Source organism: Leucopleurus acutus (assembly GCF_964270905.1).
Source record: "Leucopleurus acutus genome assembly, chromosome: 18".
NCBI classification, from domain to species: domain Eukaryota; kingdom Metazoa; phylum Chordata; class Mammalia; order Artiodactyla; family Delphinidae; genus Leucopleurus; species Leucopleurus acutus.
The window spans coordinates 78,107,253-78,125,755 of record NC_139160.1 but is presented as its reverse complement, the minus strand read 5'-3'; the positions used below and the strand labels follow the sequence as shown (position 1 = coordinate 78,125,755).

The 18,503-nt window shown below is 52.1% G+C and overlaps 1 protein-coding gene across 1 annotated transcript in view; it reads right to left on the bottom strand.

Annotated features, from left to right (window-relative positions):
* Positions 1–18,503, bottom strand: part of CUL4A (cullin 4A) — a 45,217-nt gene that overhangs the window by 21,288 nt on the left and 5,426 nt on the right. The window contains exons 3-10 of the mRNA XM_082859524.1: positions 13,394–13,497; positions 11,546–11,615; positions 10,310–10,383; positions 8,109–8,271; positions 7,697–7,786; positions 6,677–6,759; positions 4,687–4,754; positions 2,371–2,489 (exon numbers count right to left, since the gene is read on the bottom strand). Coding sequence (XP_082715650.1) covers positions 2,371–2,489; positions 4,687–4,754; positions 6,677–6,759; positions 7,697–7,786; positions 8,109–8,271; positions 10,310–10,383; positions 11,546–11,615; positions 13,394–13,497 — 771 coding nt within the window. The remainder of the gene's footprint in view (positions 1–2,370; positions 2,490–4,686; positions 4,755–6,676; positions 6,760–7,696; positions 7,787–8,108; positions 8,272–10,309; positions 10,384–11,545; positions 11,616–13,393; positions 13,498–18,503) is intronic.

Here is an 18,503-nt window from a genome sequence, read left to right as displayed (position 1 = left end):
ATTTTAAAATAATGTACATAAGACCACGACACATGAGGGTCAGCTTTATTTTGTGAGGAAACACTGTGCTGTCACGGCGTAACTGCTTATCATTAGTGGACCCTCGGAACCGTGTTCACACACTGACTTTTCCTGCCGAGAATGGACACTGCAAAGGTGAACTCCTGTGTTCAGCACCTGTTCCTGTTCTCTCAGGACTACTGGTTGGCAAACCCCTAAATCTCCACTGGCCTTTCTTAACATAAAGCTCCAGTGCTGACCCAGCGTGAGTTGCTTATGCCTTTCAGCTCAATGCAACCGCACAAAATCCTGGGGGCATGTGTGCGTGCATGCGTGTGTGCGTGTGTCCAAGCTGGCCACATGCAGACCAACATGCAACTTCAGGTCTGATTATTTCCTTTATCTTTTTCCTCAGCTGAATTTTCCCTGTGACAGTCACAGATTCACGTGCAGCAGAAACAGTGGCGATATCCTCGCACACTAAGCCTCGTCTCCCCGACGGTGCCCTGTGGGAAGCTACTGAGCAGCGCCCCAGCCAGGACACTGGCCTTGACACAGCCCACCCGTCCCACCCCGATGGGTCGCGGTGTTCGCCTGTAGCTCCCTGTGTGTGCGTCGCCTGGGCAGGCATCACCTGTGTGTGTCATCTACACCCACGGCCAAGAGGACAAGCAGTCAGCACCACAAGGGTCTCTCCTGTTGCCTTTTGATAACCATACACACACGCACATGCATGCATACACACGCAGAAACCCGTAAGCACATGCTTACATAATAAATCCTGGATTTCTAGGAAACAAAGTAGCATACACACCCACCTGACATACCAAAATACGTGAGAGTTCCCCTGAGCAAAGGCATGAGATCACGTTTATACAGTAGATTCACAAAAACAACTTCTGAAAATCTCAATTGTAGAACTCAGCTAGTATCGGGTTGGCCAAAAGGTTCGTTCAGTTTCTTCTGCAAGATGGCTCTAGTAGCGCTTAGTTGTCTTTAACTTCATTCAAAACAATTTTGTTAGACTGTATTGTGACAGCTGTCACATCAGCGTGCATTTAAAAAAAGACATCACAATTGGTGAATCTCTGTGCAGCCCTTTTAATACTGAAGATGAAAGAAAAAACAACATTCTCGGCATACTATGCTTTGTTATTTCAAGAAAGGTAAAAACGCAACTGAAGCACAAAAAAAGAGTTGTGCAGTGTATGGAGAAGGTGCTGTGATGGATAGAACGTGCCAAAAGTGGTTTGCGAAGTTCTGTGCTGGAGATTTCTCGCTGGACGATGCCCTGGTCGAGTAGACCAGTTCAAGCTGATAGCGATCAAATCGAGACATTCATTGAGAACAGTCAATGTTACACCACGGGGCAGAGAGCCGACGTACTCAAACTCTCCAAATCAAGCACTGAGCGTCATGCGCACCAGCTTGGTTATGTTCATCGCTTTGATGTTTGGGTTCCACCCAAGTTAAGCGAAAAAAACCTACTTGATGGTATTTCCGCAGATAATTCTCTACTTAAACGTTCCGTTTTTAAAACAAATTGTGACGGGCGATGCAAAGTGGATACTGTACAGTAATGAGTGGGTGCTGTACAGTAAAGAGATCGTGGGGCAAGTGAAATGGACCACCACCAACCACACCAAAGGCCAGTCTTCATCCAAAAAAGGTGATGTTGTGTGTGGGGTGGGATTGGAAGGGAGTCCTCTATTATGAGCTCCTTCCGGAAAACCAAACGATTAATTCCAACAGGTACTGCTCCCAATGAGACCAACTGAAAGCAGCACTCGATGAAAAGTGTCTGGAATTAGTCAACAGAAAACACATAATCTTCCATTAGGATAACGCCAAGACTGTATGTTTCTATGATGACCAGGCAAAAACTGTTACAGCTTGGCTGGGAAGTTCTGATTCATCCACCGTATCGCCAGACATTGCACCTTCAGATTTCCATTTATTTCAGTCTTTACAAAATTCTCTTAATGAAAAAAAATGCAATTCCCTGGAAGACAGTGAAAGGCATCTGAACAGTTCTCTGCTGAAAAAGGTAAAAAGTTTTGGGACGACGGAATTATGAAGTTGCCTGAAAAATGGCAGAAGGTAGTGGAACAAAACAGTGAATAAGTTGTTCAATAAAGTTCTTGGTGAAAGTGAAAAATGTGTCTTTTATTTCTACTTGAAAACCGAAGGAACTTTTTGGCCAACCCAATACTTACACTGACGACAAACGGCCAAATGGCAGCTTTTAAAACATGTTTACACCCAGACGGTATTCATCCCTCAAACTCCTGTGCACGGGGGACCTGGAGGGAGATGTGTGATGCTGGCCCCACGCCCGTCCCTCACAGAGCCCGACCGATGGCCACGCACCTTGATATACTCGCTCCAGTGCTGCAGCAGCGCCTGCTGGCCGCCCCGCACGCGGCTGAACAGCTGGTACATCTGAGTGAGGTCAGGCACTCTGTTCTCATCCAACAGGTGGTCCAGCCCTGAGATCACACGGCAATGTTAGCTTGGCACGGCGGGCGGGACGGCGGCACGAGCAAAAGCTAGGCTGGGCTGGGGCTCGCGGCACACAGGGCCCCCACGGACGTGGAAACCCAGGGGTCGGCTGGTTCCTAGGCGGGCAAGGCCCCGTGACGCAGCCCAGCAGGCGAGTCTGGTCCCCTGAGCACCACGCTGGGAGGTGTAGTCCCCACTCCTTCCCCGCACGGAGGCCCCTTATTTGGCCACTGCAGCAAAGGTCCGAAGAACACTCACACCAACTCTCTGACCTGGGAGCTTTACGACCCCAAATCACTTCTGATTTAGTCCATCAGCCAGAAAGTATATCTGCCTAAGATAAGCTATCAAATCTAATCTTTTAGTTGACTTATTTTATTCACCTGTATAATAAATTGTGGAAGGAAAACATGTATTGTTTATCAGATACTTGGAGGTGCTTAACAGCATTTTTTTAGGTCTTTACTATTTCAGGTTTTAACAACGATTTACAAAGATTTTCTAAAACCACCACAGCCAGAGAGCTTCGTGAAGGACGCTCTAACCACCTGCTTTCTGGTAACTGTGGGGAGGCAGTGAGGTTAGAGCGGAGAAGCTGTGAGCCAGTCACGTGCTGCAGCCTCAGCTTCGGCTGTGAATCAGGCACCGTCCACACGTCAAAGACACACAAACACGTAGGCTGTGCCGACGGACCCTGAGCAAGGCTCTAAATGTCTGTATTTCTCTCAATTACGATTTGATCTACTGATGCATATAACTTATTCTACAACTGATCTACTGAAACGCTGAATGACGACTTAAAAATTCAAAAATTATAGCTTTTAATTTTTAAAATGCCTTTAATAAAATTTAGACTATACTCTTATATATATATAATTTTCCATTTTCTTGAAATAATTTTGCTTATCAAAATACACACTGAAACGATTCATCCAAATTTCTACTGTCTACTTGAAGTTCCCTTTTCTTCTAAAAGTGACTCCTTTTTGGACCGCCCTGGTGGTCCAGTGGTTAAGACCCTGTGCTTATACTGCAGGGGACGAGGGTTCGATCCCTGGTCGGGGAACTAAGATCCCTCATGCCATACGGCGTGGCACCCCCGCCCCCCCCAAAAAAGTGACTCCTTTTTAATAAACACTTAGTATGAAATCGGAGGACACTTGTTTCAGGTGGACAGTAAATCGAGGCTCCATCCACGTGGAAACGTACCAGTGTGTGGGCTCCAGTGTGATGTGAGCAGGAGACACCAGATTTGCACCCTGGCCCTTGGCTTTCAGGCCGTGATCTAAGGCACTAGTGTCTCGCTCGGTTTTCCTGTAAACTGGGGCTGTTCTAGGACCAGAAGGCATTTACATGAAGTACAGCAGATGCTCACGAACACTAATTCTCACCTTTTGGCTTCATTCTGGTTTCACTTGGAAGCCCCACGTTTAGTGTCTCATTAGAGATAATATTACCATCTGGCAAAGCAGACCCCAACCAGACGCATTTGGGGGCTATTGGGCCTTCCCAAAATTAGACTTTAAGGTTTCCAATAGCTTGAAACAGATCCCGTGGCTCCAAAATGACTTTCAAACACAACACTAAATGATATAAAAAGCAACACCAAGCACTAAAGTGTGCAAGGTTAGACTGTGCTCATTACAGTGAGGGTGGGAGTGAAAACGTCACATCACCTCTAACAGCACGGCGCTAAAACTGCACCGTCAGCCGCGTGCCGAGCTGGCCTGGTCCGCCTCTGTCCTGGGGCCATGGCGCCAGCAGCTCGTCTGCCGCAGAGCCGCACGCAGGGCAGGGATGCAGCCCGCAGGCGCCCCCGGCCTGTCGGACCGCGCGTGTCCACACCTGCGGGTCAGTGCCCAGGAGGGACGTCCCCGTACAGGATGGGGCCTGTGAGCACAGCCCAGGCCGTCTGCCGGCCAGAGGGCCTCTCGCAACCAACCTCTCAGCCTGGATAGGACTTCACGTGATTTTAGCTTAAACCGTGGTTCTTACGGGCGCCTTTCACTATTGCGTGTAATCAATTTTCCCCTCAAGGGTTAATGTCCATCATTTTCCCGATGATTTTAGGGCCTGGCTTCTTACAACAACAAGTTTCCTCGCATGCTTACAATGCTCCGCTAACTCTCTTAGCAAATCAGGGACGAGCAATCAGTGCAGAGACACAGAGCTGGGAAAACCTACCTTTCTGCAGAATCGCTGTTAAATGTTCTCCTAACAGCTGCTTCTCCACACAGGCAATCAGTGGTTTCCTGGGAAGTAAACAGAGGCGTGTCAGGAAGGAAGTACAGGGGAGAGCCTGTCGGCTGTGGAGGACGGGGACCCCCGTCCACGCAGCTGAGCCCAAGTCAGCACACGCCCAGCCATCGCCGACGCCGACACAGACTCAGGTCACCAGGGCCCCGGGAGAGGCAGACAGCGGCGGAAGGGAGGCACCCTCGCCCACCGCACCTGGGGACGACCCGGGCGGGCTGCCCGCGACCCTGCCCTGCCCGGGTCCCACAGACGGCCTCCTGCACCCACAGCTGCCCCTCTGCCCTCACTTCTTCCTGCCTGTCTTCCCCCAGGACCACTCTTCAAAATCTGACTTCTCAGAGCGGCCGCGAGAATGTCCTGCAGGACACATAGCTGCCACTCCTCCCCCATCGGCCCTGCTCGCTCAGCTCTTCTTTTAGGAGATCAGAGCCCCCACTTCGCTCCCAGGGGTATTGACCTCGGCCTTCATTCTGAGGAATTTTTCACCGCGCCACCTCAGGTGAACCTCAGGGCGACCCCGGAGGGAGGCGCGGCAGGCACTCGGGCCCCGGGCATGGAGGGCCCGGAGGTGCGGCCCGCCCCCGCCCCGAGGGCAGCGGCGCGCGCGCGAGGCGGGAAGGGGCGCCCGCGGCTCCCTGCCTGCGCCGCCTCCCGTTTCTCACTCTGTGACCTTTGAATCGCCCGACACCACAGGAGCCACCTCGGGCAGCGCCCCTCGAAACCCTAACCCGAGGGGGCCACCCTCTGCTCTGCTTAACTCCCAGACACTCCTAAGCAAGACTGGGCAAGGGGCAGTTATAACACAGCATCTACACACCACAGGCCGGGGAGGAGGGGCCGAGGGGCCCAGCGCCACCGGGCGCTGCACACAGTCTCCTCCACCCCCCCGCCCCCTCCCACCCCCGTGGACCCCGCTTCGGCCCGACGGCACTGCACCTCCAGCGCCAGGTGTCTGACAGCAGCCTCACCTCTGCTTCACGACCCTCTATTTTCCACGTTCTCAAGCTGTCACATCCTGTCCCTTTCTTTCATCCTGCCTGGCCCCTCCCCCCACCCCCGGAGTCACCACGTTCTGCACGTTTTAGCACTTTCCCTCTTAAAAACATCTCTCTTTTCCGTCTCTCACGTTTCTGCTCTAATCTTCCTCACTTGAATAAATATTATGTGCCTGACGCAGACATTCACAAAACTTGCCCTTGTACTTTTCCCTAGCTACACAATGACCTCAGGTTTAGAGGAAAAAAAAAAAATTGGATGAAAAGAGAAGGGACAAGTTACTTCCCTGGTGGTCCAGTGGTTAAAAATCCGCCTTCCAACACAGGGGGCGCGGGTTCGATCCCTGGTCGGGGAACTAAGATCCCACGTGCCGCAGGGCAACTAAGCCCGTGGGCCACAACTACTGAGCCCGGGCACCACAACTACAGAGCCCAGGCGCTCTGGAGCCTGCGCACCGCAACTAGAGAGAAGCCCGCATGCTGCAACAAAAGATCCTGCATACCACAACTAAGACCCGACGTAACCAAAGATAAATATAATAAGTAAACATTAAAAGAAAAAATAATGTGACTGAGTACTATGAGGAAAAATTACAGCTATGCCAGATGCCCAACAAAACTTTACAACCGAAACTGCCTATACTCGATGATACCGCATTAACATAAACGTCTTTAAATTTATTATACATTTATAACATAAATTATAAACTGTCTATAAAAAGATACCAAGTATCTCAGCCTGAATCACTCCCTTTGGACGATACCTCACCACAGGCCACAAGCCAGTGTGACTTACAAGTGCTGAGTGATCACAGACAACAAGCAAACTGTCCCAGGAGCAGAATACGTTCAGGTTCAGAGAGCAGCGAGTGAGTCTACAAGACGCTGCGGGTCACGGAGCTGAGCGCGGGAGTGGTACTCACTGTGTGCTGTGGTCTAGATACGTGATCACGCGGTCACCCTCCTCCCCCAGGCGCTTACTCACATGGTTCAGGTACTCCGGAACCTTCCAAACACAACATTTAAACACATCAGCAACAAAAACCTTCATGTTACCCAAGAAGCTGAAATACTGTTTTCCTTATTTAAGAAAAAAAAGCAGACTGTACATTCAGGCCCAAACATTAACGGAGTACCAGGAGCAGGGGTGCTGAGGAGGGGGAGGGAGATACACGGCAGGAGGCTTCCCTCAGCCCCATCCTGGAGACTGAAGGTAACGTCTGGAATGGGGGCAGGCAGCACGGCACCCCCCAGCCCACGCTTGGCGGGGTCGGCAAACGCCAAGCAACAGGCTGTTCCTCTGAGGCCCCAAAGAGAGTGGCTGCAGGAGATCTCAAAACACACTCTGAGTTTCCAGGGGTGAAGGGTCACCTGCCTGCACAGCAAAGGCCCCATGACAGGGGTCGCTGAGGCTCTGGCCAGGGGGCGGCAGCCAGGCCAGTCTCCGGCTCCCCCTCCTGTGATGGTCCCGAGGGGCTTCCTGCTGAGCTGGGCTCTGATACCCGAGAAACCAGCTATCAAGTTTTTGGGTTCTCATTACTACTAAATACATGGTTTTTTCCAGTGGCTTTTTGGGTAATCTTTTCAATGCCTCACAGAGATGAAAATTTGTAACATGTCAGGTTTCTCTTTCATGTTTAAGAATTATCTTTTAAACTCTTGTTTCAGCTTGAGTTTCTTTATGTATTTTAGAAGCTATTTCACTAGCTTTTTTTTGCTGGGGGCGGGGGACAATAGAAGGGTTTCTAAATTAGGAGAAAAAAATTAAGCCCTTAATAAACTCACAAAGAAGCTCATCACTGGAATTTAAACTAGGTTGTAACTTTCGGAAGATTTTCAGTGAGATGTTTGCCAGCGTGAAGAGACAAACATTTAGAAATCACACTTAGATGCACATCTATGAAAATGAAATAAGGCAATTCAGAAACATTTCGTTGTCTCACCTCTCTTTCTTGCATTAACCTTTGGCCTTCTGCAGCATATAAACAATTAGTTTCTTCCAAAAATTTCAGTTCAAATGAATCTTTATACACCTAAAAAATGAGCAGGGTTAACGACCAATTACAGCGAAGAAACCTAGCTCTCAGCTTGAAGTGCTGGTGCAGCCCCACGTTGAGGGCGCACGGCTGCCGTGACCTGTGCCCGTGACAAGCTGCCTGGGCCCGCCCAGCCCCCCTGCTCTGCCCAGGGTGCTCCCAGGCCCCGGCCGCCTCCGGGTGAGTGCCAGTCGAGTCATTCCCCTCCCATACTTGCACCAATACCCTAACGGTGTCAGTTCCGACACCGACATCGTGGCCACCTCGTCGCCCGGGTGCAGCGCCGCCCTCACGGGCTGTGAGGACGCGCGGGGCCCACCTGGAGGTCGGACAGCATGCCCAGCAGGCCCCGCAGCAGGCTGCGGTCCACGGCCTCCCCGCTCCGCTCCCGCTTGATCAGCAGCAGGATGCCGTCGATGGTCTTTGTCTGAACCATTTTATCACTAATAATATGGTTTCTGAATAGTTCTAATCCCATATCCCTGTACAAACAGAGAAGACAAGACTGTTTTAGTTTCACTTCTTAGAAGTTCTGGGTGAAGCTCCAGCTACACTATGAATATCACCCCCAAGCTACTGGCTTGCTAACTCTCTGGTCCGGGTGTCAAGAACTCCTTTTTTTAAAAAGTTTTCCTTCTTGACAGTCTGGTGTGCCTTCTATTTCTTTCCTCATCAATGCTGCCTGTTTCCTGCATGGGTCAGTGGGCTTCCGCCGTCCTGCCCGGGAGCCCTGGGACCCTCCGCCTGCCCTGCTCCCATCCTCCAGCTGCGCCTCCCGTGTGGCCCTGGCCACAGGACGACAGAACTGAGGGTGCAAACCAGAGTCCATCGCACTCCCTCAGCCCGCTCCCTCCCGATTCAGCACGCTGTGCCCTCTCGCCACCTCTAAGCCCCGTCCTGTAAAGTCGCTTCCTTTTCTAGCTTCCTGGCCGTCCGTTCACTCTGACCCAGGGCGGTGCGATTTCTCCTTCTACCACCGGGAAATCGCTTGTCTTTGTTTACCATAACCCACGCGTGGGGCGGCTGGGGCCCTCTCTCCTCTCCGTGATCCCATGTCCCCTCTGCTCCTCTGTCCTAAGGGCTTCAGCACCTCCTGACTGACTCCATCCTTAGAGCAGCTCCATGAGGGATGACCGTCCTCCAGATGGAGAAACCGAGGCAGAGATTACAAGGAGCTTGCTGTGCCCAGCTTGTCAGGCTCCAGAGTCTAAACGTAGTTTATATCGTGACCCTGCTGTCTAACCTGGAGGCACTGCCCAGAGCGTGAAGCCTACCAGCCCCCGCCCACTGCAGCAGGCAGGGAAGCAAGTGTGCTCGTGCAGGACGGCAGGGATCGCTGTGGGGGTGCGTGAGAAACTTGGGTGTGCAGTGGAGCCCCGGCCTGAGCTTTGCAGAGTCCGTGGGAGCGGCCCACTAGCTGAGATGGGAGGAGGTGGGGAGAGGAAGCCTGCTGCGCCCAGGCGCGCCGGGGGAGGAGGAAGCCGTGGGCACATCCTGGTGGCTTTGCTGGAGCCTGAGCTGAGAGTGCGGCTTCAGAAGAAGGTCCTGCGGCGGCAGCCGCGCTGCCTCAGTTTCTCCATCTGGAGGACAGTCATCCCTCATGGAGTCAGTCAGGGGGTGCCGAAGCCCTGAGGACAGAGCCCCGCACAGAGGAGGAGCTCTGTGACTTCCTGTCATCATCAGCTTTTCCAAACTGATTGTTTCTCTGAGTAACGACGATCTGTCCTGCAGAGGTTCGTGGGTGTCTAGTAAGAGGCGTGCAGGAGTCGGGGCTGAGAGGACAGAGGAGCAGAGGGGACATGGGATCACGTGGGAGAGAGGGCCCCAGCCGCCCCACGCGTGGGTTACAGGAAACAAAGACAAGCGGTTTCCCGGTGGTAGAAGGAGAAATCGCACCACCCTGGGTCAGAGTGAACGGACGGCCAGGAAGCTAGAAAAGGAAGCGACTTTACAGGACGGGGCTTAGAGGTGGCGAGAGGGCACAGCGTGCTGAATCGGGAGGGAACGTCCACGTGGGCACAGGCCAGGAGGACCGAGGGCGAGACCACAGACAGGCCCTGTCACCAAGGCTGAGCTGCTCGGGGACGACGCTGGAAGTCGGGGACCAGCGACCCAGGGCAACGTGGGCACAGGGTTTCCGACTCACACTGCCCCGAGCAGATGGAAGCCAACGCCCTGTGCCCGGCCTATCAGCAGAGTACCGGGGGGCGCCATCAGAGAGTGACCGGCTCCCCAGCCTTTCCCAGAGCAGAGGTGGAAGAGGTGACAGAAACCGACTTCACGAGGCACCTCCGTGCCCACAGGAGAACGTGCTGCACTGGCGGCTGCCAGCTCGGCGGCTGCGCCTCGTGGTGACAGACACTTCCGGGCCGAGAGCCACTGAGGGGCAGCCTGCGTGCCAGCGACCCTGGCCAACACAGAGGGCCACAGACAGACGGTCGGGCACGTGTCATCAAATCAACCATCGGAGACACAGGTCGGCCGCAGCCTCAGCCACAGACCAGGACGGGGGACACTCACCAGATGGAAGGAAGCATGGAATTCTGAAGCACGTAAGTACGATCCAGAAACAGGAAGATGCTTCTGATCATGATCTGGAGGGCAAGAGGAGGACCTGACTTATTACGTACCTTACCGACAAAACATCCAACCCTGGCTGTCTCAAGTCTAACACGATTGCTTCTCGGTGAAAAGATGTTTGTATCTTCAAGACCCTCATGATTGATTTTTCCCTGAATTTACATGTTCCCCATGGTGTTTGCTTTTCATCTCTTTTATCCAGAAAATCTGACTGGAGGGATTGTACAGCACTTCGCCTCAAAGATGCCTTTGAAATTCAGTCATTTCCTGACTGACGTGGTGAAACCTCCTTAGACTGGGAGATGCTCTAAGCTGAATTCTTCCAGCATTCCAGCTCGTTACGCTGGCATGAGGCTCTCAGCCACGTGTGTGTACTCAACTTTACTTTGCAGGCTCACGTGGTGGGCGGTGGCCCCGGGGCTCTCTCAGGGAGCGCCGCAGACTGTGTCGTGGAGGTGTGCTTACACACGTAGAGAGAACCCTCCCGACACATTCACCTGTTTCTACCGTCCCCCGGTGCCTGCTCCAAGAGAGACTCATTCGTTGTCGCCTACTCACCTCAGTCAGGAAACCAAAGGATTCAACCTAGTTAGGGAAGCTATTGATACTATCTCTTCTCTCACTTACATAAGTTTCAGCCAGGTCACCCTGAAAACTCATATATATAAAATCAAATTAGAATCAATATATCTACTAAATCTAAGCCTGGTTGTCTAGTTACAGTAAACTCCTGGGATTCAGCCTTGATTCTCAGGCATAAACTAAGATCAAGGAAAACTTCAGAGACCCACGGGGAATCACAGGCACCACGAGTCACCTGTGCGGTCGGCCCGAAGGCCAAGCTCGCAGCCACCCCCACCCCAGAAGAGCAGGCCGTCCCCACTCTTCTCCAGCCACTGTCCAGCTCAGTCAGAGCTGGATGGCAGCACCTGACCTGAACAGAACTCCCCATCCCAGCTCCCAACCGGGCCCTGCCTTCCTTGGGGGTTGAGGGAAGATGGATGGGGCCACGCTTTGGTTAAAAAGAAAAACAAACAACACAGCTGGATGCAAAGGGGGCACAGACTCCCAGCTACTCAGATCTGCCTTCCGTCCAGCTGAGCCAGAGGCTGGAGGAAAAGACCCAAGAGGGTGTGTGCACTGAGACCCACTCAGGGAGCATGTTAGCAGGCTTACCATTTGTCTGCAGTGATCCTGCCAGCATGTGTTAATCTTCTTTAAAAATAAAACACTATCTAGCGAGTCTGTGCAGACCTGCTAAGGAAAACTTCAGAAACACCGGCCAATTTACTTGTTGCAATGTTTACCCCTTACTTTCCGCTCTCCTCGCCTCCGAGTCAGGCATGTTGCTTAGTGATCAGAATACTGAAAGGGCAGAAGCTCAGAAGCCACACAGGTGGTTTCCAGCCTCTGTGTCTCCCTGCCTACCTGTGATGAACCTGCCTGCACTCCCCTGCCTCCATCTCTTCCTGCCCCTCCCCGTTTCCCTTTCACCCCACTGCCCGTTGAGGCTTCGTGGGATGGGGGGTGGACCAAAGGCCCCGCCCCAAAGGGCAGCTCTGGAGATGCTGTCCCAGAGGCGAGGAAGCCAGCCACTATGAACAGCACCAGGGGACGGGCAGACGGAGGACAATGGCTGAGGGCCAATGGTCACTTCTGGTCGCACAGAGACGTATGTCACGTCTCATCCGTGCACCACGTGCATGACCTGACTTTCGGGACGCTGTTTACAGCAAAAGACACCTGGTGCGGGCTCCTAGGGAAAACCTCGCCAAGCACCCGGGCACTGCGTGCACAGGTTAATTGAAGCCCCACGGTCACAACGTCTACACCGCCTACAGCCCACACAGCACCCTCACACCCAGCCGCACGGCGCACCGTTACTCCCTTTGGACGGGTGCGCAGGCAGCTGGCGGAGGCAAGGACCCAGCCTCCCGGGCCTCAGCCCTGCTCCAGCCTGTCTCAGCTCCACGGCACCAGACACAGGGGCACCCCTCAGTGCGGCCCCTCGGCCGAGGTGCAGCAGGCGCGCGGCTCGGCACGGCTACAAGGTTCCATGCAACATTCTGAGCACAGAGAGACGAGGCAACACACAGCAGCCCGCTTCTGGCGTGTGAAATCGGAAGGCACTGGGGGCGCACTGACCACAGCCACAGGGGTCCCAGCCAAGCGCCTCACTCATTTTCTCGAGGGTCCGCTCCTAACTCAGAAACAGAGCGAGTCACAGCAAAGACCAAATAGTTGAAGGGTTAACAAGTACTTCTGGAAGAACCGTTACAACTGCTCACAACTACAATGGCCCATGGGATCAGACCTTCCGCGAACAGTCTGAAAAAGCCTGCGTCATAAGCACACGTAGGCAGGTGCCACCTCGGCAGCGGCCCGGCAGCTCCGGTGCCCAGTGCTGAGCCGAGGCGCTCATCGCGTGGCGGCGCCCTGACCGGTCTCCGTGGCCAGCGGGGGTCAGCAAGGCTGCACAGGGTCAAGCCCACGCCAGCCAACCTGAGGCGCTGGGAGGCCTGGGGGCTGCGGCCAGGTGCGGCCCCACCCGGGGCAACCAAAGGTCCGGCGTGATCTGGGCTGGCAAGGCCCAGAGCCGAGAGCCCCTGAGCCCAGCGCGAGCCGACCTGCAGAGCGCAGGCCAAGAGGCCGGGGTTGGTTCACGCGGCCAACTCTGTGGGAATTGGTTACAATCACAGAAAACTAACACAGATCTTTAAAAAACAAGAATAAAGAACTGCAGCACTCCAGCCTTAAGGTGTTTTTCAGACTCTTCCTAAACGCTTCCAAATGGACTAGAGAAACGGACACTGACTTCAATCAGGTCAGCCAAGTAATTTAAACAGTGAAAACTCCACCAGAAACATCTGCTACGTTGGGTTATATGATACAGACGTAAGGTTTTGTTTCTATAAAGCTTTTGCTTTAATATTAAGGATACTCATTAGTTCTTTATCCTATTAATGTTCAGTTTCAAAAGATTTAGATAATAAATAGGAACTTCACAAGCCAAAAAAAGGATATTCTCTAAACTGAAGGATTTGTGCTTGGACGTGGCCTTCACAGACCTGGCGCAGCTGCTGGTAGAGCACTGGGGAAACTTTGTGAGAACAAAGATTTTCAACAGCCTGAAAACAAAAGGGATAAATGAGTTATTCACTGTGAAAGACAAATTTGTTCTTTAAAAACGACCTATCTGTACAAACAGCTTGAATCGTAACACAAAGCCACGCCCACACTTACGTAATCCACAAATAAGTTATCATGGTCAAGGGCAATTATCCCTGCAACGCCGGAATCCAGTAGAAGTTTGGCAAAAATGGTCCCTAACAACAATGAACCTGGAGCGCAGATGGGATGGTGCCGCACTGGCAGCCCCAGGACACCCAGGCCCCAGGCTGGGCTGCTCACGATACTCGCAAGCTTCCCTCTTCAACAGCCCCTCAAGCTGGCTGCACACCATCCCCCGAGGACTCAAAAGCAGCTTGAGCCCCCAGCCTGTGTCTGGATGACTCCTTAGTCTGAGGTGGAGCCACGGGAAGGTGTGTGAGTTGACCCTGACGATCGCCAACGTGACACCAGAGCCGGAAATCCCTGCTCCAGACCCTGGTGACCACCCTCCAGTGGGGGGAGAACGACAGGAATTCCAGTTCCTTTCACGCTCATGAGTTTGATGATTCTGTCCCAAATAAGCTGAAGGAGCACGGGCCAAATCTGCCTCAAATTAATGCAGAAACAAGGTTTTGAGGCAGAAATATTTTTCATTAGCTGTTTTGATCCACATCAAAGGAATAATGCTTGTATATTCGTACCAGTTCTAATAAAATTTTCTTTCAAATCTCATGTACAAAATCAGCATCTGATTCAATCCAAATACGAAATATTATAAACAGAAATGTAGTTTTTCTACTGCCTATTTTAAAATACATGGGGGATATACAGAACAGAGACACTTTGGAATCTTAACTCAAATACTATATTCCCGAGGGGAAAAAAGGGTAACTTAAATTTTTATAGATGTTAAGAAAATAATTATGTAAAGAAATATATAATACATAAAACACATGCATATTTATAAAGGTCAAAGAGAGGGCTTCCCTGGTGGCGCAGTGGTTGAGAGTCCGCCTGCCGATGCAGGGGGCGCGGGTTCGTGCCCTGGTCCAGGAGGATCCCACATGCCGCAGAGCGGCTGGGCCCGTGAGCCATGGCCGCTGAGCCTGCGCGTCTGGAGGCTGTGCTCCGCAACGGGAGAGGCCACAACCGTGAGAGGCCCGCGTAACGCAAAAAAAAACCCCAAAAAAGTCAAAGAGAATATGGACTAATGACAATAATTAAAAGAATAAAAATACCTTTCCCTTACATTCTGCCTTACTTAGAACAAGGGATTCCCAACCACATTTTGTTTTTACATCCTTCAATTCCTTTCCCCAAAGCTTCATGTTTTCATAATTCAGTCCAAGATCCACTGTCTCTTTCTCTCTTAAAAAAAAAAAACCAAGATAACCTCCTAACAAAGGCCTTTGCACCAGTAGTTAATCATTACAAACAATTATTACCAAGTAAATTTTTAATATAATATACGAAGAAAACATTTTTCTTTGGTAAAAATCATGATGAGCGTAGTGGTACGTGTCCTGCATCAAAGGACATCTTAGAACCATTTTCTGAATGCTCCGATTCATGATCCAGGTGTCAACGTCCTCAAAACAATCTCTCCCCAGCTGTGACTTTTTTGGGTGAACGCTAGAGCCAACTCTCCCTCGTATATATATGTCCTGTTGAGCACATGCTTACTGTTTATGTGAAGCCCACTGAGATTTCTTTTCTGAGAATCTGGAGGCCCCTTAAAACCACCAGCCAAGCCCTGGGGCACCCAGGCGTGCTGGGGGCGCCGGCACGTCTTGGGTCTTTGCTGAGTCACTGCTGGCGTCTTCATGTTACAGGCACCTTGTCACCGGCTCGCTCCCTGCGGTGGGAGGGGGCAGGGATGCCGTGGGCTCTTCGGGGCTGCGGGAGCGGCCCAACACAGGAGGCCCTCCCCAGAACACGTTCAGGAGATTCAGTCACACTTGGACGCTTAGAAATGCCTCCTCGCGGTGTTCGAAGCACCTCACGTGACCAGCACCGGTACTGGTACCGAGCACACCTCTGGATCCAGGCATTGGAGGTGGGGAGCGGCAGGACCTGGGCCCTCCTAGCACTGGGACACAGAGGTTTTCCTCACACCAGCATAGCCGAGGGGAAACACCGGCTCGTCCCAGCCTCCCAGCCCTGCCACCACGCCCGCTCTGCACACGCTTATCTGCCTCAGGACAGACGAGTGTCCCAGCAAAACACCCATGCCTGCGAGGGCGCTCCCCTCAGTGGGGATCCCCCGCCAGGGCCTTAAGGGAGCAAAACAGCCAAGCGGCACCTACAACTACGCACTTCGGGTGCCAGTAGCTAAGGCGACAGCTGACGTCAGAGCAGAGTGGGACGTTTCAGAGTGAGAAATCGTAAGGGAAAGAGCGGGCAAGTACTCTGAGTTACTTAGGTAAATGAAGGGGAAAAATGAAAAGCAAACCCCACCCCCACCCCCGGGAAGCCACGCCCCTGTGGACTCTCCTGAGGAGCCAGGCCCCAGGTCACCCTACGCGGTGGCAGGCCTGTGTAAACGCGACACGCACACCACACAGAAGCCGCCACCAGGACGCTGCGGTTCCCACCCACAGGAAACGAGGACAGGGCAACGTGAAAAGGAGACAAGGACTTGGTCCTGAGCGTGGGACGAAGAATGAAGGGGGGGCGGTGTCCCAGGAAGACATCCACCCTCCCGGCCCCCATTGTGAATGCTGGACGTGATGCCCTCGTACAAATGACTGATTTCGCCGAGTGACCAAAGCCGCTGAATTAACAAAATCCTTCCTATTAGGCCTAAGATATTTGAACCTGAATATTCTCTGTTTTTGAATAACTTACGCATTGAATTCACTCTTGATTAATTTACATTCTCAAATTGGTCCATCAAATAAAGTGTCCACTTGTTTCCCATTTTCTGGGCTTCCTCACCCGCTTGCATCACTTTCAACCACCCTATTAATCCATCAGGACCTGACTCCACTCCATTATCCTTCACCGAGCTCTCACCAGGCACAGGGTTTCCTGGAGACATCTACCCCGTGACTCAAGGTCAGCAGCACGGCTTTTCTCAAGCGCAAGTTCTCTGTGACAGGTTTGATTCTGTGCATCAAAACGACTCTGAAATCCATAGAGATCAGACTTGTGGTTGTGGAGGGGGAGGGGGAGGGAGAGGTATGCACTGGGAGTTTGGGGTTGGTAGATGCAAACTACCACATTTACAACGGATAAACAACAAGGTCCTACTGTATAACACAGGGAACTGTATCCCATCTCTTGGGACAAATGGTAATGGAAAAGCATATTTAAAAAAGAATGTCTCTATGTGTGTAACTGAGTCACTGCTGTACAGCAGAGATTGCCACAGCATTGGAAATCAACTGTTCTTCAGTAATAAAAAAACCAAAACCAAAACAAACAAAAAACTAGTCTGAAATCAACACCTAGCCTTCCCCGAAACCATTCCCGAAAATGCAGTCTTCAGTTTTCTGTTGTCTCATTGAGACAAATAGGACTAAAACACACAGACCTAAGACACACAAGATACGCTTTCTTCAGCAAGTTGAGATTTCAGATCTAAATTCAGAAAAGATGGATGCACTCAACATCTCCTCCTCCTCGCATTACAAGAGAGAATGACTCTCAGCACGATGTGTATCTACTACGACTTTTTCATGTAATCTGAATATCCCTTTCTACCAAACAAAAACAAAGTAAGAAACTGCAGGCAGGCTGTGCAGACAGGCTGGAGGTGACCTTTCCCTCCACCGAGGCCTCCTCAGACCTGGCACGGGGAGATGCCAGACCCCACTTTTGGGAAACTGATCAACATCAAAACAAGAGGTTCTCCCTCAAATAATCCTGAAAACCTCCTCAAAAACAAACAAACAAAAAACCTTTCCAGCTTTGGTGAGAACTGTTACTTGCACATAAGATTCTTTGGCAAATTATATACCACACCACCTCAGCAGAAACTCAGGCTTTACTCTGAAACACCAGGTCCAGTGCACTGTCCACTCTACTGGAGACCAGGATAGTTTCACCGCGACATCACTTACTATCTCCACCCCATTCGCTCCACAAGATGTGAGCGGCTCACTCTGCAGAGATGTACTTAGACTTGCTGGAACTTCTGAGTGGCCAGGCACCCGCCCGCACACCTGCGTCCAAAAGCCCATCCACTGCCCCCCACACGGGCCCTCCTGAGATGTTCCCTGGAATGAATGGTGCCACTTTGGGGGTAAGCAGCCCTAGCCCTCAGGGTCTCACATACACCCACACCGACACCCACGATACCCAGGGCATCTGGAAACACTGTTTACAATAATAGCTATGGTGACGATTATGAAACCCATCCTGGGTAAAGGGTCCAGCAAAGTCATTCTACTAAGAAAAATGATGGGCAATTGATACCAGACAGTCAAATCTCCAGGGAAAGAGCAATAACGAAGCCTCGCTGGAAGACACAGTATTTCACTAAAGCAAAAGCCTCTGAGCCTGGGCACTCGGTGGGACTCTTGCTCCGGGTCCAGACGAAGTAAAGGAAGTGGACTCAGCCTTCGCTGAAGGAATACACGAAGCAGCAGTTTCCGAAGCGCTGCACACTGGGCTCCGAGAGGCCGTGGCCGTGGCAGACAGGAGACACAAGCGCCAGCCACTCTGCTTCTGGCATCCAGCGTCCAGGCCACACAGCAGTCGTCCTGGGCTGAGGCCTCAGTCTGCAGGGCGAAGGCCCCGAGGGCAGGGGACCTCAGGGTCCAATTCGAGTGCTCAGCAGAGCGCTGTCCAGCACGTATGTGGGAGGAGACCGCCGAGGTGAGGGAAGGAACCGCCGAAAGTTTAGAGACCTTGGGCTCTGGTGCTCACACACTTCCCACCAGCCAGGCGGGAACACAGCAGGACGCCGGGCAGAGGATTCAGGAAGGTTTGTCTCAGCAGCAGGGCAATTAGCCCTGGACGAAACACTGCTCTAGTCCTGCCTAGCAACGCTTAAAGGCAACAGTCTAAAAGGTCAAAC